The sequence below is a fragment of the Mustela lutreola genome, chromosome 14 (assembly GCF_030435805.1).
Source record: "Mustela lutreola isolate mMusLut2 chromosome 14, mMusLut2.pri, whole genome shotgun sequence".
NCBI classification, from domain to species: domain Eukaryota; kingdom Metazoa; phylum Chordata; class Mammalia; order Carnivora; family Mustelidae; genus Mustela; species Mustela lutreola.
Window position 1 is genome coordinate 10,642,879 of NC_081303.1, and position 26,653 is coordinate 10,669,531.

At 54.9% G+C, this 26,653-nt stretch overlaps 2 protein-coding genes across 3 annotated transcripts in view; one reads left to right on the forward strand and one right to left on the reverse strand.

The window, feature by feature from the left end:
* The window catches only part of KIF26B (kinesin family member 26B), a 411,889-nt gene extending 392,471 nt beyond the window's left edge, over nt 1–19,418 (forward strand). For both annotated transcript variants that reach the window (XM_059144968.1, XM_059144969.1), the window contains 5 exons: nt 2,880–3,042; nt 3,985–7,378; nt 9,991–10,193; nt 10,607–10,757; nt 18,583–19,418. In XM_059144968.1, the coding sequence (XP_059000951.1) occupies nt 2,880–3,042; nt 3,985–7,378; nt 9,991–10,193; nt 10,607–10,757; nt 18,583–18,731 (4,060 nt within the window). In that variant the 3' untranslated portion in view covers nt 18,732–19,418. The remainder of the gene's footprint in view (nt 1–2,879; nt 3,043–3,984; nt 7,379–9,990; nt 10,194–10,606; nt 10,758–18,582) is intronic.
* SMYD3 (SET and MYND domain containing 3) overlaps nt 1–26,653 on the reverse strand; it is a 778,929-nt gene that overhangs the window by 11,552 nt on the left and 740,724 nt on the right. The window lies entirely within an intron of this gene.

Genomic DNA, 26,653 nt, shown 5'->3' on the forward strand with positions numbered 1-26,653 from the left:
CGCCGCCACACGGGGAAGCGAGTGGAATGTGTCCTCCGCAGCCTGCCCCTGATTAACAAGCATTAACATGAGACTTCAGAGCCCCACGCCAGCGTTGTTTGTATTTGTGTGCATTTTGGGGTTAAGATTTTTATTCATGAGAAACAGAGAGGCAGAGGCAGAAGTGGGACTCGATCCCAGAACCCTGGGATCCTGATCTGAGCCGAAGGCAGACACTTAATGACTGAGCCACCCATGCGCCCCGATTTGCATGCTTTTTTTGGTGGTCTCACTGTGGGTGTGTCCAGTGTTCCTTGGTGCAAGGTTTCTCTACATTTGTAGAGAAGCTTGGTTCCGGTTATGACTTAGGGTACTGTTGGCCTGAGTTCAGCATTAATGAGTCAACACCAGGCTTCATCCAGAGAAAGGAAGAGAGCATTCAGTGATCTACACCGCAGGCTCCGGAAAGCTTAAGAGATCCTCTAAAGCACGTGACAAAGCTATGGGAAACATGGCTCTATTTGTGGATCCGTGAGAGGATCGGTAAAATTCTTTTTTTTTTAAAGATTTTATTTATTTGACAGAGAGAGATCACAAGTAGACAGAGAGGCAGGCAGAGAGAGAGAGAGGAGGAAGCAGGCTCCCCGCTGAGCAGAAAGCCCGATGCGGGGCTCGATCCCAGGACCCTGAGATCATGACCTGAGCCGAAGGCAGTGGCTTAACCCACCGAGCCACCCAGGTGCCCTGGTGAAATTCTTTAAAAAACAAACAAAAATAAAAAACAAAAAAGCTCAGTGGACAATCTCGTGAGACTGAAAGTTGAAGACGTTTCTGTTCATGTTACCCAGAGTCAGAAAAATGCTGCGCCCTCTCGGCTAGTGTTTTATTATAAAGAGAGGGTGCATATAATTCCTTATTTGTAAGAAAGGCACATCAAATCAGCTGTCTTCAAGGAGGGACACCCGGAACAGGGTCACGGACTGCTCCGTCGCTGGGTGCCCACCTGGACAGCGTTCACAACTTCTGCCTTCACGGAGACTTAGACGAACACGACTACCATGAACAGTCAGAACGAACGGACCGAAAGGGTCACAGCTTCACGCTAACAGGATCGGTCTTCCACTCGAAGCCACGGGGAAGACAAAGCCCGGGACTTGCCCCGGTGCCGTGTCTTGGCTCAGCGCGTCTGCCGGGGGTGGCCCCAGGCTTCCTGTCCGGCCATCAGCACCAGTGCCGCGTCTGCCGGAACTGAAGTGTGGGCTGGGCCTGGGTCCTCCTGCACACCCCCCTTACCTGTCCTAGTCCATCAAGGCAGCTAGAACGGAATATCACAGACGGGGGTGCTGGCGGGGGGGCGGCTGAAACCACAGACCTTTATTTCTCTCCGTTCTGGAAAAGTCCGACAAGGCAACAGCAGATCTTGCATCCTGTGAGAGAGGTTTCCTGGTTCTCTGCGACAGGGGCCTGGGAGCTCCCCCAAGTTCCCCTCAACGAGCCTCAATCCCGTTCACAAAGGCACCAGCCCCATGACCGGTCACCTCTCGAAGGCTCCACCCCCTAATGGCTTCACTCTGGGGGTTTGGGTTCAACCTACGAGTTTGAGGGACCGAAACACTCTGCCCAGAACACTCTGCTTGCACAACTTTTATCACTGACAATTTCGCTCAAGAGGAAACCCCGATGTTTTTTTTTTTAATTGCCCCGTAACTGAGCCACAGCGAGCTCAGCCTCCCGAACAGACACCTTAATTGGTTCCATGTGGAAAGGAAACAGCGGCTCGTCCACCACGGTCTTCCTACAGGCCCGCCGCAGGTCATGTGTGAAATGGTTTCCCCGTGTCCACGGCCTAATCTCTGCTGACAGCAGCCTGCCTCTCACCCCGGGTCTGCCAAGCTGGACGACCCGTCTCCAGAGAGCTCAGCGGGGGTAGCAGGCAGAGAGCCCAGTGGGGACATCGGTGAGGGGACAGGCCCCTTGCACCTGGTGCCACGAGCACGACGCACAGCTATGCACGCAGGACGTGGGAAACAGAGGCTGCCTCTGCCCTCGGGCTCAGGGAAGGCTCTGGGGCAGAAATGACATCCGGCGGCAGCTGAGGGGTGAGCGCTGATGACGGTGTAAGCAGAAGCATCGCAAAAGCAAGGCAGGGAGAGAGCTGGGCCGAGGGCAGGAATGGGAAAACAGGAGCCATTCCCCCAGGTCAGTTTTTGAAGAGCCTGGAAACCCCATCTGTGAACTCCCGGGCCTCATTATCACCCCTCGGGGCCCTGGCCCCACATGGCACCGGCAGAGTCATCCAGAGGACGGCTTTCTAGAAAGTTCCGCATTCCGTGGCTGGCCGGCTAAGTGCGTGGGGCCACGTCTGTGTTGTGATCAGGACTACGTACACCTTTTCCTGCATTCCTGCCATGTGCAAACACGAGAGTGAGAGGCCACGGTAAGACGGGGCCTGCAACTCTGTCAGACCAGCCGCGTACATTGTAAGCCCTCGGCTCCCCGGCACGGGATCGTGGCTGGCAGGCTGCTTTCCGCCATGGGGACCACTGGCGTGAGGGGTCGTGTGTGCAGCCTTCCAGCCGCCAGCCACGGAGCCGTTCTGTCCTGCTCCTTCCGCTCGTTCCTGTCCCCAGGTCCCACTAGGCACGATGTCCCATGCACGCGGACACACGGGTCTACCCCTGGCAGCAGGACAGCACAGACCAGAGGTGACCTGCACGGACTCTGTTCTTGGGATTGGAACTACAAATAGCCCCGTGCAGAAAGATGAGGCTCATTCATATGCCATTTTTTAAAAATGGGGGGAAAAAACCCACCGCCCACAACAACAAGAGCCAAGTGGCGGCCGAGGCCCTGCCCCACGGCCCAGCGCGCTAATGCAGCCCTCCTCGCCCCGCCCGCAGGGAGAGCAAGCTCACCATGCTGCTGCGCGAGTCCCTGGGGAACGTCAACTGCCGCACCACCATGATCGCCCACATCTCGGCCGCCGCCGGCAGCTACGCCGAAACGCTGTCCACCATCCAGGTCGCCTCCAGGGTCTTGAGGATGAAGAAGAAGAAAACGAAGGTAAGGCGCTCCTGGGGAGAGGGGAGCAGCGGAGGAAGGCGGTTTTGGAGCCTGACCCCGGAGCGGGTCAGTCTTTCTAACCCCCCGAGCCCCAGGGGCAGGGGTTTGCGGTGCTGCCCACGTCGCCTGGCGGCCACTCGGAGCAGGACGGCTGTCGGGCCGGCAACGTGCCTTCCCCCCGACGGCCGCCGGCCATCCAGCCTGGTCCCCACCCGGGCGCGCTGGGCCCGCTCTGGGACAGGTCGGAGGGATGGCTGCTCCTTGGTGGTGAAGAATTGGGGACGGCTGAGAAATACTCCGCATCTGTCTCCCCACCCTGGTCCCGCGTAGGTCAAGGCCGTGTCCTTCAGGCGGTTGAGCCCGAAGGGGCTTGTCCGCTCCCTGCTCACATGGCCCTACTTACTTCCCCTGCATTTCTGGGAATCCTTTCTAGGCTCCTGGGTGTTGCTGTGTGAACCCGGTGGTCTCTGGCCGACGCGCGGGGTCTGCTGGAAACGACCAGCTTGTGCTTTCGGAGGCAAAGCCAGAACACGGGGGGGTGTGACGAGAGTGTGTCAGAGAGCCATCATGGTTGTGGTCTCCGGGCCAGCGGGTGAAGTGGGAAGCTCTCTTCCTCTCCGTTTTGTATCTCTCTGTTTTGGGGGGCAGAGTTGCCAAGGCAGGGACCCCTCAGCCTTTCAGATGCCGGACGGGGCCTTGGCCAGTCACCTCCTTTCCTGAGCAGGCTCTGTGTCCGGCGGGCCACACAGGGGCTGTTCTTCCCAGGAGGGGCCATGGCGTGCAAGGCCGGGGCCCACTGGCCTGTGCACCCCGAGAAATGGCCCGGCACAGGGAGACCGACCGGGGCGGCCTGGGAGGCCTGCACGGGGTCCACCTGTGGTCTCGCAGGGAGGGCGGTCTCCGGAGAGCCGACACCACTAACCTCCCTCCTCTCACCCACAGTACACGTCGAGCTCCTCTGGCGGCGAGAGCTCCTGCGAAGAGGGCCGGATGCGCAGGCCCACGCAGCTGCGGCCCTTCCAGGCCAGGGCCGCGGCGGACCCGGACTTCCCCGTGCCTCAGCTGCCCAGCGAGCCGGACTACTCCTCCAGCAGCGAGCAGTCCTGTGACACGGTCATCTACATCGGGCCCAACGGCACGGCCCTCTCGGACAAGGAGCTCACAGACAACGAGGGCCCCCCCGACTTCGTCCCCATCGTGCCGGCCCTGCAGAAGGCCCGGGGGGACAGCCGGCCCGCGGAGGCCAGCGGGGCCTCGGGCAGCAAGTCAGAAAGGGACTGTCTGAAGTGCAACACGTTCGCGGAGCTGCAGGAGAGGCTGGGCTGCATCGACGGCAGCGAAGAGCCCAGTCAGTTCCCTTTCGAAGAGCTGCCCGTGCAGTTCGGGGCAGAGCAGGCCGGCAAGGGGCCCCCGTCCAGCCAGGCGGCCGGGGCGGACACGCTCTGTGAGTCTGATAAGGAAGATAATGGGTCTGATGGCCCGTCCACCGACCGGGAAGGCACGGACCCTCCCGCCTCCAAGATGCAGAGAAAGCACTCGCCTGGCCCGGCGCCCGGCCCCGCGCTGCCCGGCAGCCCCACCCCGGCCTCGCCCAGGAGCATCCCTGGCAGCAGCACATCCAGCCTGCAGAGCAGCCGAGAGAGCCTGAACTCCTGCAGCTTCGTGGAAGGCAAGCCCAGACCCATGGGCTCCCCGCGGCTGGGCGTCGCCAGCCTGTCCAAGACCTCCGAGTACAAGCCGACCAGCTCTCCCTCCCAGAGGTGCAAAGTCTACACCCAGAAGGGCGTCCTGCCGGCTCCCGCGCCCCTGCCTCCGCCGAGCAAGGATCCCGGCCCGGTCTCCAGCGAGTCCCTGCTGCCGCCGGAGGTGCGCACCCCTCCGGTCGGAATGAGCCCCCAGGTTTTGAAGAAGTCCATGTCCGCTGGGAGCGAGGGGTTCCCTGAGAGCCCTGGCGAGGACGAGCCTCCGGCCGCCACGTCTCCGGATTCTAAGAAGGAGATCCTGAGCACCACGATGGTGACGGTGCAGCAGCCGCTGGAGCTGAATGGCGAGGACGAGCTGGTGTTCACGCTGGTGGAGGAGCTGACCATCAGCGGCGTCCTGGACGGCGGCCGCCCCACCAGCATCATCAGCTTCAACAGCGACTGCTCCGTGCAGGCCCTGGCCTCGGGCTCCCGGCCCGTCAGCATCATCGGCAGCATCAGCGAGGACCTGGAGTGCTACTCCGGCGTGGCGCCCGTCTCCGAGGTCAGCATCACGCAGTTCCTGCCCCTCCCGAAGCTGACCCTGGACGAGAAGGCGGGCCAGGCCGGGAGCCGACGTTCGTCCATCAGCTCCTGGCTGAGCGAGATGAGCGCCGGCAGCGACGGAGAGCAGTCCTGCCACAGCTTCGTCGCCCAGACCTGCTTTGGCCCCGGGGAGGCCATGGCCGAGCCCCCAGCCTCAGCCTCAGAGCTCGTCGGCAGCCTCCAAAACGGCACCGCGCTGTGCCGGGATAAGCCCAAGGTGGGGCCCGACAATTTGCTCATCTTGTCTGACACGGGCGAGGACGCTTTCGGCAAGGCGGCCCCCATCAAAGGCTGCAAGACCTCCACGCTGGGCAAGGCCACGGTCACCATCTCCAACACCACAAATCTGGGCGGCTGTGAGGGCTACATCCCCATGAAGACCAACATTACGGTCTATCCCTGCATCGCCGTGAGCCCCCGGCCCGCCCAAGAGCCCGAGGCGCCCATCGCCCCCGTGCTCAGCTCGGTGTCGGGAGCCGTGCAGGCCCCGGAGAGCCGGGAGACCGGTGCAAAGGTGGAGATGAAATTCGAGGACCCTTGGCTAAAACGGGAAGAGGAGGTCAAAAGAGAGAGTGCCTATCCCAGTGAAGAGGGAACCAGGGGTGAGGCTGTCCCAGGCCCCCCGAAGCCTGAGGCTGGGGCAGAACAGGACAGGAAGGCCAGCCCCGGGGACAGGCTGAGTAGCAGTAGCGGGGAAGTGTCTGCCTCGCCCGGGAGCGACAGCTTGAGGAGGGTTGTGGATGGCTGTGAGACGGCCCTGCCCGGCGGGGCCGCCCAGAGCCCAGTGCACCCCAACAGGAGCCTGAAGTCCAGCAGCCTGCCCCGGGCTTTCCAGAAGGCCAGCAGACAGGAGGACCTGGGCAGCCTGTTCTACCACTGCACCGCGGAGACCAACGGGCTGGGCGTGCCACCGTGCAAGGCAACCCTGGAGAGGAAGGTGGCGTCGCCCAAGCACGGTGTCCTGGCTCGGCCCAAAGGGACACCCCCTCTGCCGCCGGTCCGCAAGTCCAGCCTGGACCAGAAGAACCGGGCCAGCCCCCAGCACAGCGCCTGCAGCAGCGGCACCAACAGCCCCTCGCACCCCCCAGCACCCTTCCTGGCTCCCTTCGGGGAGGAGGCCGGCGGCAAGGTGAAGGAAGCCAGCAGCAGCAGCCGACTCTTCAGTGCCAAGCTGGAGCAGCTGGCCAGCAGGACCAACTCCCTGGGCCGGGCCACGGTCAGCCACTACGAGTGCCTGTCGCTGGAGAGGGCGGAGAGCCTGTGCGCGGGCAGCTGGCGGGCGCACGCGGGCAAGGACAGCACGATGCCCCGCACGGGCAGGAGCCCAGGCCGCGCTGCCGCTGCCCCTGGGCCCTCGCCCACCGCGCCGGGTCCCGCCCCGCCCCCCGCTGCTTCCTCGGCCTCTGCGGCCGGTGCCGCCTCGCCCAAGGCCGGCCCGTGCAAGATCTCGGCGGTGAGCAAGCTCCTGCTGGCCAGCCCCAAGGCACGCAGCCTGGCCACCGCCACCACCAAGACACTCAGCTTCTCCACCAAGTCGCTGCCGCAGTCGGTGGGCCAGAGCCCGGGCCTGGCGGCCAGCACCAAGCCCACTTCCTGGTCCACGCAGTCCCTGAGCCGCAGCCGGGGCGCGGGGCCCGCCTGCAAGCCCCCGCCGCGCGCCGTTAACGGGCGCATCTCGGAGCTGCTGCAGGGCGGCGCGGGCGCGCGGGGCGCCGAGGGGCGTGCGGGGGCGCCGGGCGAGGAGCGGCCCGCCGCGCCCCCGCTGCCCTCGCCCTACAGCAAGGTCACGCCGCCCCGCCGGCCGCACCGCTGCAGCAGCGGCCACGGCAGCGACAACAGCAGCGTGCTGAGCGGCGAGCTGCCGCCCGCCATGGGCAAGACCGCCCTGTTCTACCACAGCGGCGGCAGCAGCGGCTACGAGAGCGTGCTGCGTGACAGCGAGGCCACCGGCAGCGCCTCGTCCGCGCACGACTCCACCAGCGACAACAGCAGCTCCGTGGGCGGCCGCTGCCGCAGCCTCAAAGCCCCAAAGAAGCGCTCCAACTCAGGTAGGCGCGGGGCCCTCCACGTGTCCCCGCACCCGCCCCCGCAGCGCCCGGGGCTGGGTGCTGCTCGGTGACCCAGCTCGGTGACCGCCGCGCGCGCTTCCGAGGGCCGGGTCACGGTCGCTAGGCTCGCGCCCTGGCGGCTGCGGACACCAGCACGTGGGACTGCTGGTCCGGAGACGCTGCGGCCGCCCTCCCGCAGGGGCATGGAGCGCGCTGGTGTCGTTAACGGTGGAGAGTCGGCGCGCATCGCCACCTCGGGGCCTGCAGTGCGCCCGGCCTGCGCATGCGTGCACACGCGCACACAGTGCATCAGCGCGACACACACACATGCATACACACACAGTGCACCTGCACAACACACAGACGCACAGCACACTAACACAGCAAGTACGCTGGTGCCCCAAATGCAAGCTGTCAGAGAATGTCTTCCACCTCCTGGAATCTCCTATCAAAAGGTAATTAAAAAGTCCAAAGACTCATTAATATAACAAAGGCCATTGACTTTGGGGTGACAAGGGACAGGGAGTTCTGATGGGTGAGGATGAGAGAGGCCCTAGGTCAGAGCTGGTGGCCCTGTAGCCATGGAGCAGGTGAGGGGAATTGGCACCAGGAGAGGCCCAGCTGAGGAGACAGGAGTGAGGATAGTGTGAGCTATGGTGGACTCAGCTCCACTCTCCAGGGGCCTCCACAGACACTTCCCCTCCGTGTTCTTGAGCGAAGGGCACATTTTTTGCTGAGGCCGTCTGACACAGAGCCCCGCGTGCAGTCTGTGCCTTGACCAACGTGAGGGGGGCGCAGGGTCCTGCCCCCCCAGCCTGGCCTTTACCGTCTGGGGCCCTTCTGTGGAACCCTGGGAAACCACGACCCTCCTGAACGGGTGCTACTGGCTTGTTGGGAAGTCAAAGATGGGGCGGGTCTTTCCAGGGCCCAGGGCATTAAAACACACTGATATTAGTCTCTAAAAATAGCAAGAAAGTGTATCCCAGCCAGAGTCTGCAGGGGTGGGGGTGGGGCGAATCCGTTGGTCTTTCCAGTACTTGCTTGGCCAACCTTCTTGCTACCACCTACCCCCGCCTGCCCCGGAACCCAGGGCACTGTGATGTCAGCGGCATGCTCACGGGTGTGGGGAGGGTAGAATGTTTGCCCCCACTCTCGTCGAGAGCCTCCTACCGACCAGTCCAGTCTTTTCTCTCTTCCTCCATTCCTCTTTCTTCGAGACTTGTGGTTTGGGGGCTCGGCTGTTGTGCTGGGGTACAGAGCTGCGTGGATCGCGGCCAGCAGGTTCTGTACCCGCCGTTGCCTAGGGCTGCCTCCATCCATAAAGCTGTCCTTGGAGGCTCTCCTGTTGGGCAAGGCTGTCCGAGGCCCCGGTGTAGGAAAGCCCCAGGCTCGGGCCCAGAGATGGGTGTGATACTGAGCGCCAGCAGAATCCAGTGTCTGCGAGGAGCGGACGGGGATTTGGAGCCCCAGGATGGACGTGGCAGTGGACGTAAGTGCTTTGCAGGTTAGGTGACCTTGTCCCTCTTATTTAGGTGGTTATTAAGAGACATGCTGGCTGTCAGACGCGAGTGGCACATATCGAAGGCAGCTTAAGAGAAGCCGTATTACTCCACAAAGGAAACTCTTAGCTGGATGCCTGGGTTGTGCCAATGTTCCTGGGGATGTCTGAACCTGCAGGGGAGACGGGCAGTTACCGTTTATCGCTTATAACTGCCCAGGGAGATGGGCAGTTATCGCCCTGCTTGTGAACTGTAATGCTTTGGTTGAAAAATGAATTAGAAATAGATCACAAGGAGGGTAACCTTGAACTCTGAGGGTTTTGTAGCACGGGTAGCACGAGGAACAGCCAAGTGTCATTAAACTCACCTTCTGGGTCCCCTTCCTGGAGACCCGCGTTGGTGGAAAGTGCCTGGGATTAGCCAGAGTGTGGTGCGGCGATAAGTTGGAGCTGGAGAGCGGGAGACGCGGCCGGGCTCACCCAGAAGCCAGGCGAGGGGCTAGGTAGCGCGCCACCAGCACCGTCTCTCCAATGCTCACGTCACAGGAGACGACGCAGATAATATAAGGAATGTTGGTGGTCATAGGACCTCCTTTCCCTACGACGATCCACAGTCAGGGGGATTTCTTTTATTACATCTCGATCAGCCCCCGTCTTCTCTGCTCTTGGAGCTCACCGACACGCAGGCTCGAGGGTGGTGGGGAGGGGCGGGCGGCATTGAGGAGGCCTGTCCCCTAACGGGAAAAGAGAAGGAGAAGCGTGCAGCCGGATGGTGACCGAGGCCAACCACCGAGTCCCGAGTGGGGTCGCACGGTGGAAGCCTGGACAGCGTTCAGACATGGGGAAGGCGCCACGATCCAGCCTCGGGGGGTGCGGATGGAGCACGTGGATGGGGTGGAGGCCACCGTGGGTCAAGGCATCGGGAGCACAAGCCCGGGGAGCAGGAAAGGCAGGTGAAGGGAGTCACTGTTGAGCACGTGGCCGGGCGGTAGACAGTCCACGGTCAGGCCTGCCACAGACCTGCCCGTGCGTCCCCGCACACACATCACAAAATACATACTCTTGAAAGACCGATCCTTAAAGAGATAAACTCTGGGCTTCGTTCTGTCCTTAGGTTCTCAGAGACGGAGGCTCATCCCAGCACTGTCCCTCGACACCCCGTCCCCTGCAAGAAAACCTGCCAGCAGCAGCGGGGTACGCTGGGTGGACGGCCCCCTGCGCAGCACCCAGAGGGGCCTCGTGGAACCTTTCGAGATCAAAGTCTATGAAATCGATGACGTGGAGCGGCTGCAGCGGCGACGTGGGGGCGGCAGCAAGGTGAGCCGTCTGGTCCCCAGCCTGCCCGCACCCCGGGGCCGTGTGCTCAGACCCACGCAGACTTGCCCGCGGGCTTCTGGGGCGCGCAGGAGTTGGTGGCTCTGCCCCAGCCACAGAGCTCTGAGCCTCTCTGTCCAGGTACCCTGAAGGCTCAAAGCCTGGGAAAGCTGCTGGTCCTGGGGGCTTGTCTGGCTCCAGCTTGGAGCCCCAGCCACCTCCTAAATGGAAGAAATGCCCGTGACAGTCGTACCCTGTGGTCATGTGATTGGGCTTGGGCAGAAGGCACAGACGCGGCCCGGAGGGCCTGGGGCCCTCCCAGCTTCCCCACGAGGGGCGGGAGGCGGCCTGCGTCCAAGCTGGGGCCCCCTCCTCCCTCTCTCCACGCACCTCCATCCTTCTCATCTGCCGTCTAGGAGGTCACGGGCTTCAACGCGAAACTGAAGATTCTGGAACACCGCCAGCAGAGAATCGCGGAGGTCCGGGCCAAGTACGAGTGGCTGATGAAGGAGCTGGAGGTCACCAAGCAGTACTTGATGCTGGACCCCAACAAGTGGCTCAGCGAGTGTAAGGCCCCGGGCTGCTCTCTGTCACCGGGCCCACGGGGGTGGGGGTGCTGTGCAGCTGGTGCCGGGCTCCGGGGGCCCACAGCCTCGCGCTCTGCCGGGAAGATGGGGCGGGGGCGGGCAGCAAAGGCGTAGCCAGGATGCTCTTGCAGGAATTCCTCCCCCGTGTCTCAGTCCCAGGCATCTCAGAACAATCCAGAACAATGTGGCTCTCTCTGACAGATTCAGCTGTCTCATACTATCACAAAACATGAGCTCCATTCAGGTCCCAGCTATTTCACTGATAGCAACGCAGCATTGGAAGACCTAGTCCGTGAATCAAATGCATGACTGCTATTAAAATTCCTTTCCTTCCCTTGTCCGATGCTCGCCAGCCCCCCAGACTCCCTGTGCCTCCCTGCCTTCACCCCTGACCCCTGCACACCGGTCATGTGGGACGACCACGGCCACATGGACCTGACTGGATGCTGGCTTTCTCACATGCTAGCTGTGGGACCTCGGGGAAGGCGCCTAACCTCTCTGAGCCTTGATTTCCTTGAATGTCAAATAGGGAAACATAATGGGGCCAGTTTCATAGGGAGTTGTGAGGCGTGAGCGCTGCTGGGCCCGTATGACGGCACGCTCTCTGGTAGCAGTGTTATTACTGTTATCCCAGAGCTGAGCCAGATGGGAGACGGCTCGCTCAGGCCTGCTTCCCCAGGCACTGGCGGGGAGAAGACACGAGTGAGGACATCAGCGAAGGTCTGGCCGCGGCACAAACATGGGGCCCAGGCCTTCCCTCTCTCCCACTCGTGGCTCCTCCGTTCGTGAATCCCAGGCCGTTCACATCCCGGGGGCCCATGCGGGCAGCCGCCCCTCTTCATTTGCACGGTTTGTGTTCAAGTTTTATTTTTTGAAAACTATGTCGAAGGCAGGCTCGTGAACGGTGTTCACAAAGTCACTTTTTTTCCCGGGATGAGAGCAAGTGTACGCCCCAGCACATGCGTGTGCAAGCTCCCGGGAAGCAGTCGCTTTCTTCATGCCTTCATGTGTGTCAAGAATCAGCGACCGTTTGACACTGATAAAGGGAATGAACAGGAGGCCGCATGGAAGGAGAAACACAGATTGTTCCTTTAAGACGAGATGAAACCCAGAATGGCAGGGGGCGGGGCGGGGACCAACCAATAAGGCTGCACACTGTTCCCAGGTGTGGGTGATAAGTCGGATATTGGCAGAGAAATCTAGGTGCTGGCAACCATTTTTACTTTCATTCTTAATTCTGATGCCACCTTTGAGGTGGTCCAGTAACAGCCTGAGGTGGTGAGGTCCTGGTGGGTTCTTTTTTTGATTTTCAAAAATTTTATTGCTCTCTTTATTGAAGTCCAGTTGACACACACGGTTACTCTTTTCAGGCGTACAACATACGGATTCTATACACTAGACTGTACTCACCCCAAGTGCGGCCACCATCCGTCACCACACAAGGCCGTGACAGAACCACTGTGGCCTTGTTCCCTACACTGTGCCTTCCGTCCCTGTGACTTGGTCTGTAGCTGGACGCCTCGGCCCCCGACCCCAGTCCCCTTCCCCCGCTCGGCCCATCCCGCCACCCTCTCCCCCGCCCCAACCCCGGCAACCAGCGGCAGCTTGTTCTCTCTATTTATGGGTCTGTTTTTGTTTTCTGGTTTGCTCATTTTTCAGTCTCTTTTAAATTCCACATATAAGTAAAACCAAATGCTATTTGTTTTTCACTTAGCATAATGCCCTCTGGGTCCATCTGTGCTGTGACCGTTGGAAAGAGCTTGGTTTTTCTCAGGGCTGAGTAATATTCCTGTGTGTGCGCACGTATACGTGTGTGTGCATATGCACGTGTGCTATGTGTAGAACAGCCAGTGTGACAGGTTTAAGGGGACACCTCCCTGTGGCTTTGATCTGCATTTCCCTGATGTTGAGCTTCTTTTCATGTGTCTGTTGGCTGGCCTGTCTTCCTGGGGGAAAAAAGTCCATTCAGATCCTCTGCCTATTTTTTTAAACTAGATTATTTGTGGGTTATGGTGTTGAGTTATACAAGCTCTTTATATACCTTGGCTATTAACCCCTTATGAGGTGTATTTGCAAACATTTTCTACCACTCAGTCAGTTGCCTTTTTGTTTTGTCACTGGCTTCCTTCACTGAACAGAAGCTTCTTTTGCTCTAGTCTCAGTAGTTTACTTTTTGCTTATGTTTCTCTTGCCTCAGGGGACATACCTAGAAAAATGTTGCTAAGGCCAATGTCCAAGAGATTACCACCTATTTTCTTCTAGGGGTTTTGTGGTTTCAGGTCCCACATTTAGGTCTTTCATCCATTTTGAGTTTATTTTTGTGTGTGGTGTAAGAAAATGGTCCAGTTTCATTCTTTGCATATAGCTGTCCAGTTTTTCCAATGCCATTTTAGGAAGACACACTATCTCTCCGCCATTGTATGTTTTTGCCTTCTTTGCCATAGACTAATTGACCATATAAGCATGGGTTTATTCCTTTGGCTCCCATCTATTCCATTGGTCTATCTTTTTATTTATTTATTTGACAGGCAGAGATCACAAGTAGGCAGAAGGCAGGCAGATAGAGAGGAGGAAGCAGGCTCCCTGCTGAGCAGAGAGCCTGATGCGGGGCTCAATCCCAGGATCCTGGGATCATGACGTGAGCCGAAAGCAGAGGCTTTAACCCACTGAGCCACCCAGGCGGCCCCATTGGTCTATCTTTGAGCCATATCACGCTGTTTTGATTACCATAGCTTTGTTGTATAGCTTAAAACCTGGGATTGGGATACCTACAACTTTGTTCTTCTTTCTAAAAGATTGCTTTTTGAGGTCCTTTGTGGTGCCATACAAATTTTAGCTCATTTTGTTCGAGTTTTGTGAAATTACTATTGGTATTTTGACAGGGATTGAACTGAATCTGTAGCTTGTTTTAGATAGTATGAACATTTTAATATTAATCTTCCTAATCCATGAGCATGGTATATTTTTGCATTTATGTCATATTTAATTTCTTTCATCAATTATTTTGTAGTTTTCAGAGTATAGATATTCTATCTCCTTGGTTAAGTTTTTTCCTTGGTATTTCACTCTTTTTGGCGCAATCAGAAATTGTTAATTTGTCTTTCTGCTAGGTCTTTGTTCTTATATAGAACTGCAGCTGATTTCTGTGTATTAATCTCCTATCCTGCTATTTTCCTGAGTTCATTCGTTCCTCTTAATTGTTTCTTGGTAGGGTCTTTAGAGTCTTCTACATAAAGTATATGTCATCTGCACATAGTAATAGTTTTACTTCTTCCTTACCAATCTGGATGCCTTTAATTTCTTTCTGTTGTCTGAATTTTGTGGCTAAGACTTCCAGTACTACGTTGGATAAAAATGAGTGGACATCCTTATCTTATTCCTGATCTGAGAAGAAAAGCTCTCAGGTTTTCACCACTGAGGATGATGTTGGCTGTGGGTTTGTCCGAGGGGGCCTTTTTATGTTGAGGTATGTTTCCTCTAAAACCACCCTGAGAGTTTTGATCATGAACAGATGTTGTACTTTTTTAAATGCCTTTTCTGCCACTATTGAAATGATGCCACAGTTTTTATCCTTTGATTCGTTCATGTGGGGTATCATGTTGATTGATTTGTGGATATTGAACCATTTTTGCACCCATGGAATAAATTCCACTTCATCATGGTGAATGATTCTCTTAATATATTGTTGGATGTGGTGTGCTAATATTTTGTTGAAGACTTTTTGTGTTGGTCAGGAATACTGGCCTGTAGTTTTCTCTTTTTTATAGTGTCTTTATCTGACTATGGTATCAAGGTAATGCTGGCTTCATTGTGTGAATTTGGAAGCTTCCTTCCTCTTCTGCTTTTTTGAAGCAGTTTGAGGAGAGTAGGTATTAACTCTTCTTTAAATGTTGGGTAGAATTCACCTGTGAGCCCATCTGGCCCTGGAGTTTTGTTTGTTGGGAGTTTTTGATTACTGTTTCAATTTTATTATGAGTAATTAGTTCAGATTCTCTGCATCCTCCTGAGTCAGTTTGGAAAATGGTGTATTTCCGGGAATGTATCCATTACTTCTAGGTGGCCCAATTTGTTGGCATATTTTCCATTATAGTCTCCTATAATCCTTTGTATTCCTGTGATATTGGTTGGTACTTCTCTTCTTTCATTTCTAATTTTCTTTACTTAAGTCCTCTTTTTCTTGATGAGTCTGGCTGAACGTTTATCAATTTTGTTTTACTTTCAAAGAACAGCTCTTGGTTTCATCAGTCTTTTCTATTTTTTTTAATCTCTATTTCATTTATTTCTACTCTGATCTTTATTATTTCCTTTACTAGTTTGGGCTTTTCTTCTTTTCTAGTTCATTTGTGTATACGATTAGATTGTTCCAGATTGTTCGTGTTTCTTGAGGTAGACCTGTATTACTATAAACTTCCCACTTAGAACTACTTTTGCTCTGTCCCAGTTTTGGACCATTTGTTTTCATTTTCATTTGTCTCCATGTATTATTTTTTCATTTCCATCTTGATTTCTTCATTGACACACTGGTTGCTTAGTAGCATGTTATTTAGTGTTTTTTCATGATTGTGGTTTTCAGGGTTGTTGTTTTTTTTTTTCCTTGTAATTGATTTTACTTTCATAATACTATGGTTGGAAAAGGTATTCGATATGATTTCACCCTTCTTAAAATTTACTGAGACTTGTTTTTGTTTCTGGACATGTGATCTGTCTTGGAGAATGTCCCATGTGCCCCTGAAAATAATGTGTATTTTGCCATTTTGGGATAGATTGTTCCGTGTGTATCTGAAGTCCATGAGGTCTAATATGTTCTTCAGAGCCACTGTTTCCTTACCAATTTTCTGGTCAGATGATCTACCTGCTGATGTGAGTGAGGTATTAAAGTCTCCTACTATTACTCTGTGACTGTCAGTTTCTCCCTTTATATCTGTTAATATTTGCTTTATGTATTTAGGTGCTCTATAGGTATTTACAATTGTTATATCCTCTTGGATCAATTTCTTTATCATTATGTAATGCCCTTATTTGTCTCTTGTTACAGTTACAGTTCTTGTTTCAAAGTTTCTTTTGTTTGAGAGAAGTATTGTCACCCTGGCTTTTTTTCCTTTCTTCTTCTTTTTGCACGGTATATCTTTTATCATCCCTTCACTTTCAGTCTCTGTATGTCTTTAGGTCTGAAGTGAGTTTCTTATAGGCAGCATATCAGTGGGTCTTGGTTTTTTACCCATTTTATCCCCCTCTGTATTTTGATTGGATCATTTAGACCATTTCCTCTAAAAGTAATTATCAATAGGTACGTACTTACTGCAATTTTTTAATTGTTCCCTGGTTGTTTTTGTAATTCTTCTCCGTTCCTTTCTTCTTCTCTCACTTTTTTTCCTTGTGATTGATTACTTCCTTTAGTCTTATGCTTGGTTTGGTTTCCTTTGTTTTCATTTTTGTGTATCTATTTGGTTTGTGGTTCATAGGGCACCCTAAATACATAGCAGTCTATATTAAATTGAAGGCCACTTAAGTTTACACACACTCTAAAAGAACTTTTTTATTCTCTCCACATTTTACATATATGTTGTCTGATTTTACATCTTTTTGTGAATCCCTTTAACTGATTGTTAAATATAATTGCTTTTATTACTTCTTTCTTTTAGCCTGCATATGAGCTTTCTTAACTGATTGATCTCCTACCTTCACCGTATGTTCGCTTTACTCAAGAATTTTTTCCTTTCATAATTCTCTAATAATTAAGGCCTTTTCTACTTAAGTGTCTTTAAACATTTCCTGTGAGGCTCGCTTAGTAGCAATGAACTCCTTTAACTTTTGTTTAAGCAAATTCTTTATTTCCTTTCAGTTCTGAATGATAATCTTGCCAAGCAGAGTATTCTTTTTTTTTTTTTTTTTTTTTTACAGATTTTATTTATTTATTTGACAGAAATCACAAGTAGGCAGAGAGGCAGGCAGGGGGGTGGGGAAGCATGCTCCCTGCGGAGCAGAGAGCCCGATGTAGGGCTCGATCCTAGGACCCCGGGATCACAACCTGAGCTGAAGGCAGAGGCTTTAACCCACTGAGCCACCCAGGCGCCTCCAAGTAGAATATTCTTGATAGTAGGGGTTGTTTGTTTGGTTTTTTCCCCCCATTTTAGCACTTTGAATATATCCTGCCACTCCTTTCTGGTCTGCCAAGTTTTTGCCGAAAGATCAGCTGATGGTCTTATGAGGTTTCTCTTTCAGAGAGAAGAGTTGCTTCTCTCTCGTTTTGCTTTAAAAATTATATTTAATCTTTGACATTTCCATTATTATGTCTTGATGTGGACCTTCTTGGTTCACCTTATTTGAAGCTCTCTACACTTTCTTCCCCAAGCTATGGATGTTTTCAGTTATTATTTCTTTTAAGTTTTCTGCCTATTTCTCTTTCTCTTCTGCTTCTGGACCCCTATAATGTGAATATTAGTACATTTGATGTTGTCTCCGAGCCCCTGGGCATCCAGAGCTGGTGTGGGCTGGGGCCCAGGGTCCACTGAGACGGTAGGCTGGCCCGGCACCTGGACCCTGCTCTGCTTCTGCGCTGTCGAGCTGGGGCTGAATGTAAACGCTCGAGCTCCCCAGCACTTCTGATCCGGAGAGTCCCAGCTGAGCCCCTCGCTGGGTGGCACAGGGCTGGTTTCTTTCTCCTCTTGTCAGAGACGTTTAACCCATGGCTTTTCCTGCGCCCCAGGGCTGACGTGTCTTCCGCTGGCCCCTTGACTCGATCCTCCCCCAGAAGCCGCCAGTGTCCTGGCCGAGGTGTGTGGGTGGTGCTGTCTCCCTGCAGTGCTGTGCCTCCATGTCTCCTGTGGTTCTCTGTGTGCTGCCTCCAGCCTGGGCTGTGCAGAAGGCCTTCAGCCTCCCGTCTTCCAGAGGATTTGCTTGGCCTGTGTGTGCAAGGAGGGAAGTCCAGGGTCCTCCTCAGTCAGTGTCTTGGATCTTACCTCTGTTTTTTTAAAAACAGACTTAGAGCCCTCAGTCTCCTTCCCAGCTGTCCTCCTCATTGTCTGGGACCCTGAGCAAGTCTCCTCCCTCCTTGGGATCTCAGCCAGGGCACCTGCGGAGGCGGCCTGCGTTACAGCCCCCGTGGCGTCCATGCTCGGGTTCCGGAGCCACGTTCAATACCCCCTCTCGTTGCTGCTTTACTCCTCATGGCAACTCAAGGCTTGTAATGCAGGCAGAGTAGCCGTTGCGCTTCTCCCTTCGAAGGAACCTGTGCCGGCGCCGGGGAGGCATGGCTGAGCCGGGGGTCCTGGGCCAGCGTCCTCTTCCGGGGCCATCCCCCCCTCCCCTCCCTGCTGGACTCCCCGCCACCATCCTGCAGCCGGTCACCACCGGACAGCAGGGAACTGGGCTGCTGTCCAGTTCCCACATCACTGCTCCTTGGGCTCCAAAGGAAACAGACCGCTCTCCGTGCGGGCCTGACCGTGAGGGATGGCCTCTGGGTCCCGAATCTCCGCTTGTCTTCTGAGCGCAAGCAATCTTCGTTATTATGGACTTGGCCTCATCATTTCCCGAAGCACCAGGGCGTGTGTGGAGGCAGGAAGTGCCCAGAGACAGGGTCAGGTTTCTCAGCCCGCTAGGGAAGTAGACAGAGGTATAAATGTCGCTCAGGTGAGGGCCACCCGCACAAAAGGAGGGGATTCTCTGCATCAGCCGCGGGAGGCAGCAGTCCAGCGCTGTCCCAGGCCTGGGCAATGGGGCCAGGAGTGGGCGGGGCCGCGACGGGGGCGGGGCCTCTCCCAAGCCACGCCTCCGCGCGTCTCCATCGGGCCTCTCCTTCTTTGCAGTTGACCTGGAGCAGGTTCTGGAGCTCGATTCCCTGGAGTACCTGGAGGCGCTGGAGTGCGTGACCGAGCGCCTGGAGAGCCGCGTCAACTTCTGCAAGGCCCACCTCATGATGATCACCTGCTTCGACATCACCTCCCGGCGCCGATGAGGACCCGGCCCGGCCTGCCTGCCCCTCCCCTCACTGCCCGGGGACCCCCCCCGCTACCCCTGCCCGCCCCCCCCTGCCCACCCCCCCCGCCCCAGCCAGCCCCTTGGTGCCCGCGGCTTGGAGACAGCAGAAGGAGGACGAAGGTTGGTGCAAGTCTGCAGCGAGCGCTGAGCGGAAGCAGTTTTTTGTCTTCGGTAGGAAAGATGCAAACACCACACGTGTGGGAGGAGGAAATGTTGGGAAGCCCAAGGGACGTGGAAGCCCCATGAGACTGAAAAAGCACTTTGAGGAACTTTCGAGAACTTGTTGATACGTAAGAACTGCTGGCAAGGGACCCCTCTCTTCTCCGGCTTGGCGAGAAGGGGCGAGGGCACGTGCAGGACTGCTGTCGGAAGCGGACACACAACAACAGATGACCCAGAGCGACTGATTAAGTGCCTTGCAAATCTTTATTATCCACAGTTTATGTTGAGACTTTCTTGTGTACAGATGGTGCTAGTCCAGAGGAAACTACCACCGCCGCCACCACTACGAAAAAGAAAATCAGACGCATTTTTGAAATGTATTTACAGCTCGTTTTCTCTTGGTGTTTTATCCTATTTCTGACTTGCTGTTTCTAAATAAGTAGTGTTTGTAGCTCTATCCCCTAATCAGTATTGCCTCTGAATAAATGTTCACTGTCCTTTACGGTTGTTAACGGTGAGGCCATTCGAACGGAACAGAGAGACTCGGTGGGCACGAGCCAGTGTGTTTCCAAAGACGGCGGGGACAGTGGGTGACACTCCGCACCACCTCTCGCCAGGGGCGCGGGGCCTCGCGGGGCAGGTGCGTCAGCTCGAGAGAACGGGAGAGGAGACGGGGCCGCACCTTCCCGGGAGAAGGAGCCTTTATGACCGGGCCTTCCGTGTGCTTTGAGAGAGAGATTTGTTCCAGATGGAGCCTCTCCTTCCCAGTCCTGGCGTGCATACTGGTTCCTTTACCCCCAGACCCAGGTTTTCTTGGCCCTCCAAAAACCTTTCTCACAGTCGTTTTTATTCCAAAGACTGGATTGAAAGCTTGAACCAACTCAATAGAGCCATATTTTTTGTTCTGTGGTTCTGCGACGCTATCAGAAGCTAGGGCTCTTGCCTGGCATGGAGACCGTCTCAAGCTGGTCTGTGCTCAGAGACTGGCAGCAGTCTTGTTTAGAACAAGGAGGGTGCTGGGACCCCACGACGTCTCTGGGGTCCAGAGTGCTGCTCAAATGCAGAATGTCCCCAACCTCCCACGTCCTGAGGCCTCCATCCCAAAAAGAAACAAGGCTGGTCCCCTCCGGCTTGGCCACAGAAGGCAGGGTTCCTGCTGGGAACCACACTCCCTGGAGAGCCAGAGCCCAGAGTTTCATGCACGGGCTGTCCCAGGAACATGGGGCTTCGTCCTCAGATGGGGGAGGGGTTCATCCCTGCCTCGACTCCCTTAGGGATTCTCTTACCCACTTTAGTGATGAGACCCCAAGGCACCAAGGGGTCAAGAGATTATCTAATAGCAGCCATGGAGCTGCAGGGGCCACCTGCCGCCTCCTGCGGCCAGGAGGGGAGGGTGCTGGGGCTCTTCCAGAGTATACTTCGGATCGGCCCTCCAGTGCACCATGAGATCACCGTGAGATTACCGTAAGCCAGTTTCTCAGTTCGACAGTCCCTGCTACCCAGTGCCTCTGATCCAGACGCACCCAAGGAATCAGACCTGAGCATGTGTCTGGAGGCACATAGCCCAGCAGAGCTGGCAAGGCAGCCAGTGGAGCTCAGCTGGGTCAGTGCACGGGAGTGGGGGGTCTCGTGAGCCTACGGCACGTGGTCCTTGACTGGTCAGAACCGACACCAATGGCCCGATGGCTCGTGCACCTGGAAGCCAGTCTCGTGGGTGACCAGTCCAGCTCTGCCTCATGTCCACCTGCTCCCAGGCAGACACACACTTGGAGAAGATGCTCACGTTGGACAACTGAACGGGCTCCAACATGGTGAAAGTCGCTCCAGAATGGACCATGCTCCCCTTAGCTAGACAAGTCGCCTGTCACCATGGGAAGTGGGGCGTCCCCCAGCTCCTCAGTCTTCACCCCAGCCGGCAGGGCAAGCACAAGGCTCTGGGCACGTCTCTGCCCTCCCCACACCTGTACGAAAGGGCTTGAACATTATGGAAGCTTCCGGACCCCAAGGAATGCCCATCTTTTGAGTCAGAGTTTGCATCCGTTTTGGTCGCTGCCCTGAAATATACCACTTGATGAAAAGCCTTTAATTTGGGAATTGTCAGAAATGAGTATTCTAGTCTGTGCTGGAAACACCCACTTGAGGGGGAGCCCACGTACTTAGCTTTTCCCCGGCACGTCTCCCCCAGCCCCGAGGTCACCATGCAGCACTGCCTGCCTTCAACGGACCAGCCATGGGGTCCCCAGTGCCTTTTCTGGAGCGAGACCAAATCAAAACATCTACAAAAATTTAAAATCTCAAACCCTGGAAGCTTTCCTACACCCCAGGCCTGTGTTTCTCCACTGGTTGCAACTTCGTGAGTAGCCAAAGGGTTGACTGAAACCTAAAGCTTTCTTACTGGGTCAGACCGGCTTCGCCAAGATGCTGTGCCATGAGTGTCGCTCAGGAAGTTATCGGCCAACTCCATGCAGAGATTGTCCATTCTGGCTTTTTCTCTCCTTTCTCTCTCTTTCCTTGAAACCTCACTGAGCTGCAAACATCTTCATGTACCAAGTGTGGCTTACCCATAGGAAGACGTCATGAATTGTGGGCTGTCTCGCTTCCGGGCTCTTCCCAGAGGTTGAGGAAGCAGGCGATGCTCTTTGGGCACAAAGGGAAGCCGGTCTGGCCAACTCTCCCGAGGCAGTCCCAATCACTGTGGAACGCCTCGCCCAATGGCCTGATTTGAGGTGGCACCACAGTTTGGTTCTGGTGACAGATGACCAAGGAGAAGGTCAGAGAACCCGTTTCCTTGTCATTATCCACAAACAGAAGGACTGGAAACCTCCTGTGTGAAATTAGCATCTAGATCTGTAAGCTCCTTGTCTGAGGTCTGCCCAGATAGTGTGAGCTGAGGCACGAGCTGTACAATACAACTCAGACCCACAACTCAGACCCACAACTCAGACCCACAAGAGGAAAATGGAGATATTGCTTCCCAGGGAGTGAATCCAAGTCACTCTTCACGAGGCCGGTTCGTGCTGTGACCGGGTGACGGTGGGCTTGTCCCGGGCTTGCGGCCCCCACCTGAGAGCTGCAGCCTTGGACCCTGTGGTCCTTGAAGTCCCCTGTCCACCACAGGGAAGCTGTTGCTGACCTCCATCTCTTCCAGCTTTGAAATCAGAACACCCTGCATGTGGTTTCATCTCCAGTCACTATTCCAAACGTGGGGAACTTGTGACAGATGCAGAGAGTGGTCTGTGTGGACACCGGCGGTAGTCCTCCAAGGGACCCTGAGCTGGAGCAGGAGTGGAAGCTGGAACAAGAAGCCACGCAGCCCGTTGTGGGGAACTCAGCAGGCAAGAAGCTGGCCAGTGGGCCTAAATTAGCCTTACACTTGAAGTCCGCATCCCTGGAAGGTGGCAGTGACCTCACTGTGGCCACAAACGCCATCCGGGCAGGTGCTTCCAGAAATCTGACACACAACTTGTGCTCGTTCCTGGACTTCAGTGCAAGAAGCCCTTCTGTGGGCTCCAGATTCTAAAGCTGATGGCACATCTGGGCTGATCTGTGACCCTTTCCATAGGTGTCCAGGTGGGAAAGCAGGTGACGGACCTGTGCTTCTTGGGAGAGAAGGCCAGGCTTGAGAGAGCCTGCAGACACCGCGACCTGTGGCCTCGGCCACGGCTGACGTGTAGTGGAGGGTTCCAAAAATTCCATAAAGGATTTTGGGCTATGAAAGAAATGACTAAAGATAAGTCCATTTCATGACTGAAACCAGAAGAAATCATGAGTTGGCTCAGTGTTCCCACCTTCCAGAATGTCAGCCCGCTCTGAGCACATGCTGACAGATTCCCTTGCTTTTAAAGCCATCTCCTTTCAACCTCGAAACCGTGTCAGTAAGAAACAGGTGGAAAGCCTTGTCACAACTAGTTGATGCTGAAAACATCTGGTTCTGCTGTCCCCAGGCCCTCGGCCTTCTGCGACAGAGGGACGCTGTGCATCACTGCCAACAGAAGACCGGGCCCCACAGAGAACAGCCAGCAGGGCCCACTGGACTCTGTGCCCCATGAATCCAGGCCATCTGCCCAGCTCCACTGACACTGCCAATAAGTGGCCCAAAGTATTTGGGGGGAGGTGTCACGGAACAGGCTGTGAAAATACCACGTTCTTTTGGATTAGAATCTTTCTCTTCCTCCAGCAAATACCTGTCAACATTTGTGGGTAAGAACTCAATCTGTGTCACTCAGCCATTTTTCACACACACACACACACACACACACACACACACCCATTTTATAATTACAAACTATTTCTTTCCAGATAAAAACCTAAATCCAAGCCAGGGGAAGCTTTTGTAACTCAAGCCCACCTTCTCAAAGAAGTTTTCTGTTCATTCTTAGAAGCTGGTTTACCCATCCCTAAACGAATGTGCTCTGCTTTCAGGAGGGCCCCTGCAGAACCGGACGCTGATGTCCTAACACCGGGCACGGAGCAGGCACTCGAGGCGACAGATGGCGTTCACCGCACCCAGTGAACCCACTCTGAACGCCCCGTGTCCAGGCGCATCAGGGTGGGCGCCGAGCTCCCAGCTCGCACACCCGCTCTGTTCCCTGTCCTGCGAACCAGCAGGCCACAGTCCCTCCCGCTCACTGCGGGAAGAAGTATAATTGATTTGTAAGGTCAGGATACCGTCATGTAGCTTCACCTGTGTTTCGTGATTTATTTGTGCACCACGCCTGGCAGCGTGGTCCAAGGCCAGTGCACGGACGCGTGCGTGGGGGCATCTGTGGCTGTTCTCGCCCCTCCCTCTCGTGAGCTCCGCTAATGGAGTCAGGGGTCTGGGAGCGAAAGACAAATCAGTCAGGAGACCAGGGATGAGGGTCCAGTCCTCAAAGAATCAGGCTGCATTCAACATCTAAGCCATTTCCATAGCGAGTAGCCAATGCGGGAAGTTCCCTGCGTTTTGAATTTGATGACCACGGGCTTGGACACCAGCCTCCACAGGCCTGGATGGGACTTCTGGGAAACTTCTGCAAAAAGCACAGACTGCAGTAGGTCCCCACGGTCCCCTGAGAGCCCCAAGCACCCCTCAGGTGCTACGGAAAAGGGGTCTGGAGAAGCACCTGAGCTCCTGCCCTTGGATTTGTGTTGTACCTATCTGTTCTGGAGAAACCAAAGCACTTTAGTGAGGTTTACAACCTGTAATCCCTATGGCATCTGGTCCCCAACCCGCCCTGGGACCCTGAGAGGCGGGGAGGGGCTAGGGTCCCGCGTCTCACAGCTCCCCCTGGAGAAAAAGCCTGGATCCAGGAGTCAGGAGGCTGGGGCCCAGCCTAGTTCCCTCCCTTGCTATGCAACCCTGGGCTTCCCAGTAGGGAGATCGGAGCTCAGAAGAGCTGCCCTTCTGGGGTCACGTAGAGAGAAAATGGAATCCGTGATGGGATGTCCTTTGAAGAAATTACAGCTCCGTGTAGGGGTTGGTGATCATCATGTCTCGATGAAGAAGCTTAAGTCAATAGTGGGTGACTGAGGCCCAAGTCCAGAGCTGCTTCCAGGCAGTCCATGACCCCGAATCTGGAATTGTGGGCTCTTCCCATGAACACGTGGCCACACGTCACGCCTACGTACTGGCGTGTACGCACATGTGCACGGGGCGTCAAAGGATGTGTGTGCACAGAAGGTGTGGAGCACGGAGAGAGCACGGGACAGAAAGCCGGAGTGTCAGAGGTCCTACGGCCTTGGGTGTGACACGGAACTTGGGCCGGACTCCCATGTTCGAATCTATAAAATGAGGACCTTGTACTTCATGAGCGTCATGGTTCCTGCGGCTCTAGAAATGTATGTATGTGTTTGTAAATATGCTTATCTGTAGAAATGGGCCAGCCTGGAAGTTGGAGACCAGGCCTGCGAAGTCATTCATTTGTGTCACGGACAGTCTATTCACAGACAGGTTCCCAGAATCTCCTTTTAAGTTTCAATGGTCGTAGCTAAGGTCACGGTTTTAAATTCACTGCTTAACTGGATCCAAGATTGGTGCCGTTTTGAAAATCAAGCTCTTAGCTTACAAGGGTTGGCTGTTACAACTTCTTAATAACGTTCATGTGTTAAAGGCTGAAATCCCAGCCATTCTGTACTTGGGCAGGTCCCAACAAGCCTCTTGGCCAGCAGGCTGGGTTTTGCGTCTGGGCCCTCACATTGCTATGTACAAGTTGGCTGTTGGCTTGGTCATGAACAGGCTACCTGGAGAACATTCTGGAAGAGAAAGTTCTAGTTCTCCAAAACAGATGACCTGAATCCATTAAGCTTTGTGCCATTTCTAGGGTGAAGGCGTTGTTTGCTGGCTACGATCTCGGACTTTTTGTGGTATATGAGGTGTAAAATGTTGTCAAAAAAGAATCTGGTGTTTAAGAAGAAATTATGGTGGCATTAAATGTTCACTTCTATTCTATTCCGAGTTCTGGATGCCTCTCTGTCCAATGTATTCTTCTGTTCTGAGGGGGACCGGTTCAGGGCAGGGGAGGTGGGTTCTTCTCCCTAGAATAACACCCTGGCTGGGGGCTTCCTCCTGGGCCCTGAGGGACCTCCTGGGCCAAGGCCTGTGCCCAGCAAGTGTGGATGCATGGCCAGGGCTGGGTGACTGTGGGGTCCGAGTCTGGAGCCCCAGCACCATGTGGCATCCCTGGGAGTCAGCCACTGGGCTCCCAGGACCCCTGCCCACCAAGGACAAGCTCTTCCCAACCCGACCACACAGACACTCTCCCCTGAGTGGCCGTTCCGGCCCTTTTCAAGAAGTCGTACAACATCTGTGCAAACATCTGAGCACCTCTCCACACTCCCGCACACGGCCACGCTCCAACTCTGTGTCCCCTACGCTGCAGACCTGGCTTGGACACCTGCACCTCCCAGGCCCCCTGCTCATCTCCCCAAATCACACACCAGACATACCTGGGCTTCCTTTGGGCCCCACTAGGCATAAGTCGTACGTTCTTAGGAAGCTATAAACCATGAGGGTTTTCTAGAAATGAAGCCTTCACTATTAGAGTGAACCGAGGCCTTGCCTGACTCTGAGCACCCCTGCCCCCCGCCACTGCCCCAAGAGAAGAGAAGCCAGAAAGACAGCATCTAGAAGAGACTCCAATCCCCTCTACCCCTTAACATTGGGAAAAAATCATCCAAACCTAGGATCTTATCTGTCTCTCAAACCATTCAATTTGCATATTGTTACTTTTATTCTTTTTCCCTTTCGATGCTGCATTATTATCTCAGGGAGAACATTAACCTCCTGTCCACCAGGGCACCCTGGACCGATATGAGAACAAAGCAAGGCAACACCATTTATGAGCAAGGCATGCTGGGACATCCTGGCACCTGCATGGAGAAAGTGTGTCCACGTCTGTCACTTTCACTCACTCTTCCAGGTGAAGGCTTTAGTTTCCAGAAAATTCTTATGAACACACAGAGCCCTTTGAGTGTAAACACTTTGGCCTGTCAGCGGCTGGTGTGCTCCCTGCACCTGTGGGGGCCTCTTGTTCTTCATCTGCAGCCTCTAGAACAGAGTCTGGGATAGAGGGCTACTCATTAATTGGATGGATGGATGGATGGATGGATGGATGGACAGATGGATGGATGGACAGACGGATGGGATGACCTTTGGGAAAAGAGGAGGGACCAGAAAACCCTTGGGCAGGAGTCTGTTGAAATTTCAAACAGACTTAACAAAAGTTTCTGAGGTCTGCACTTGCAAATATACAGTTGGGA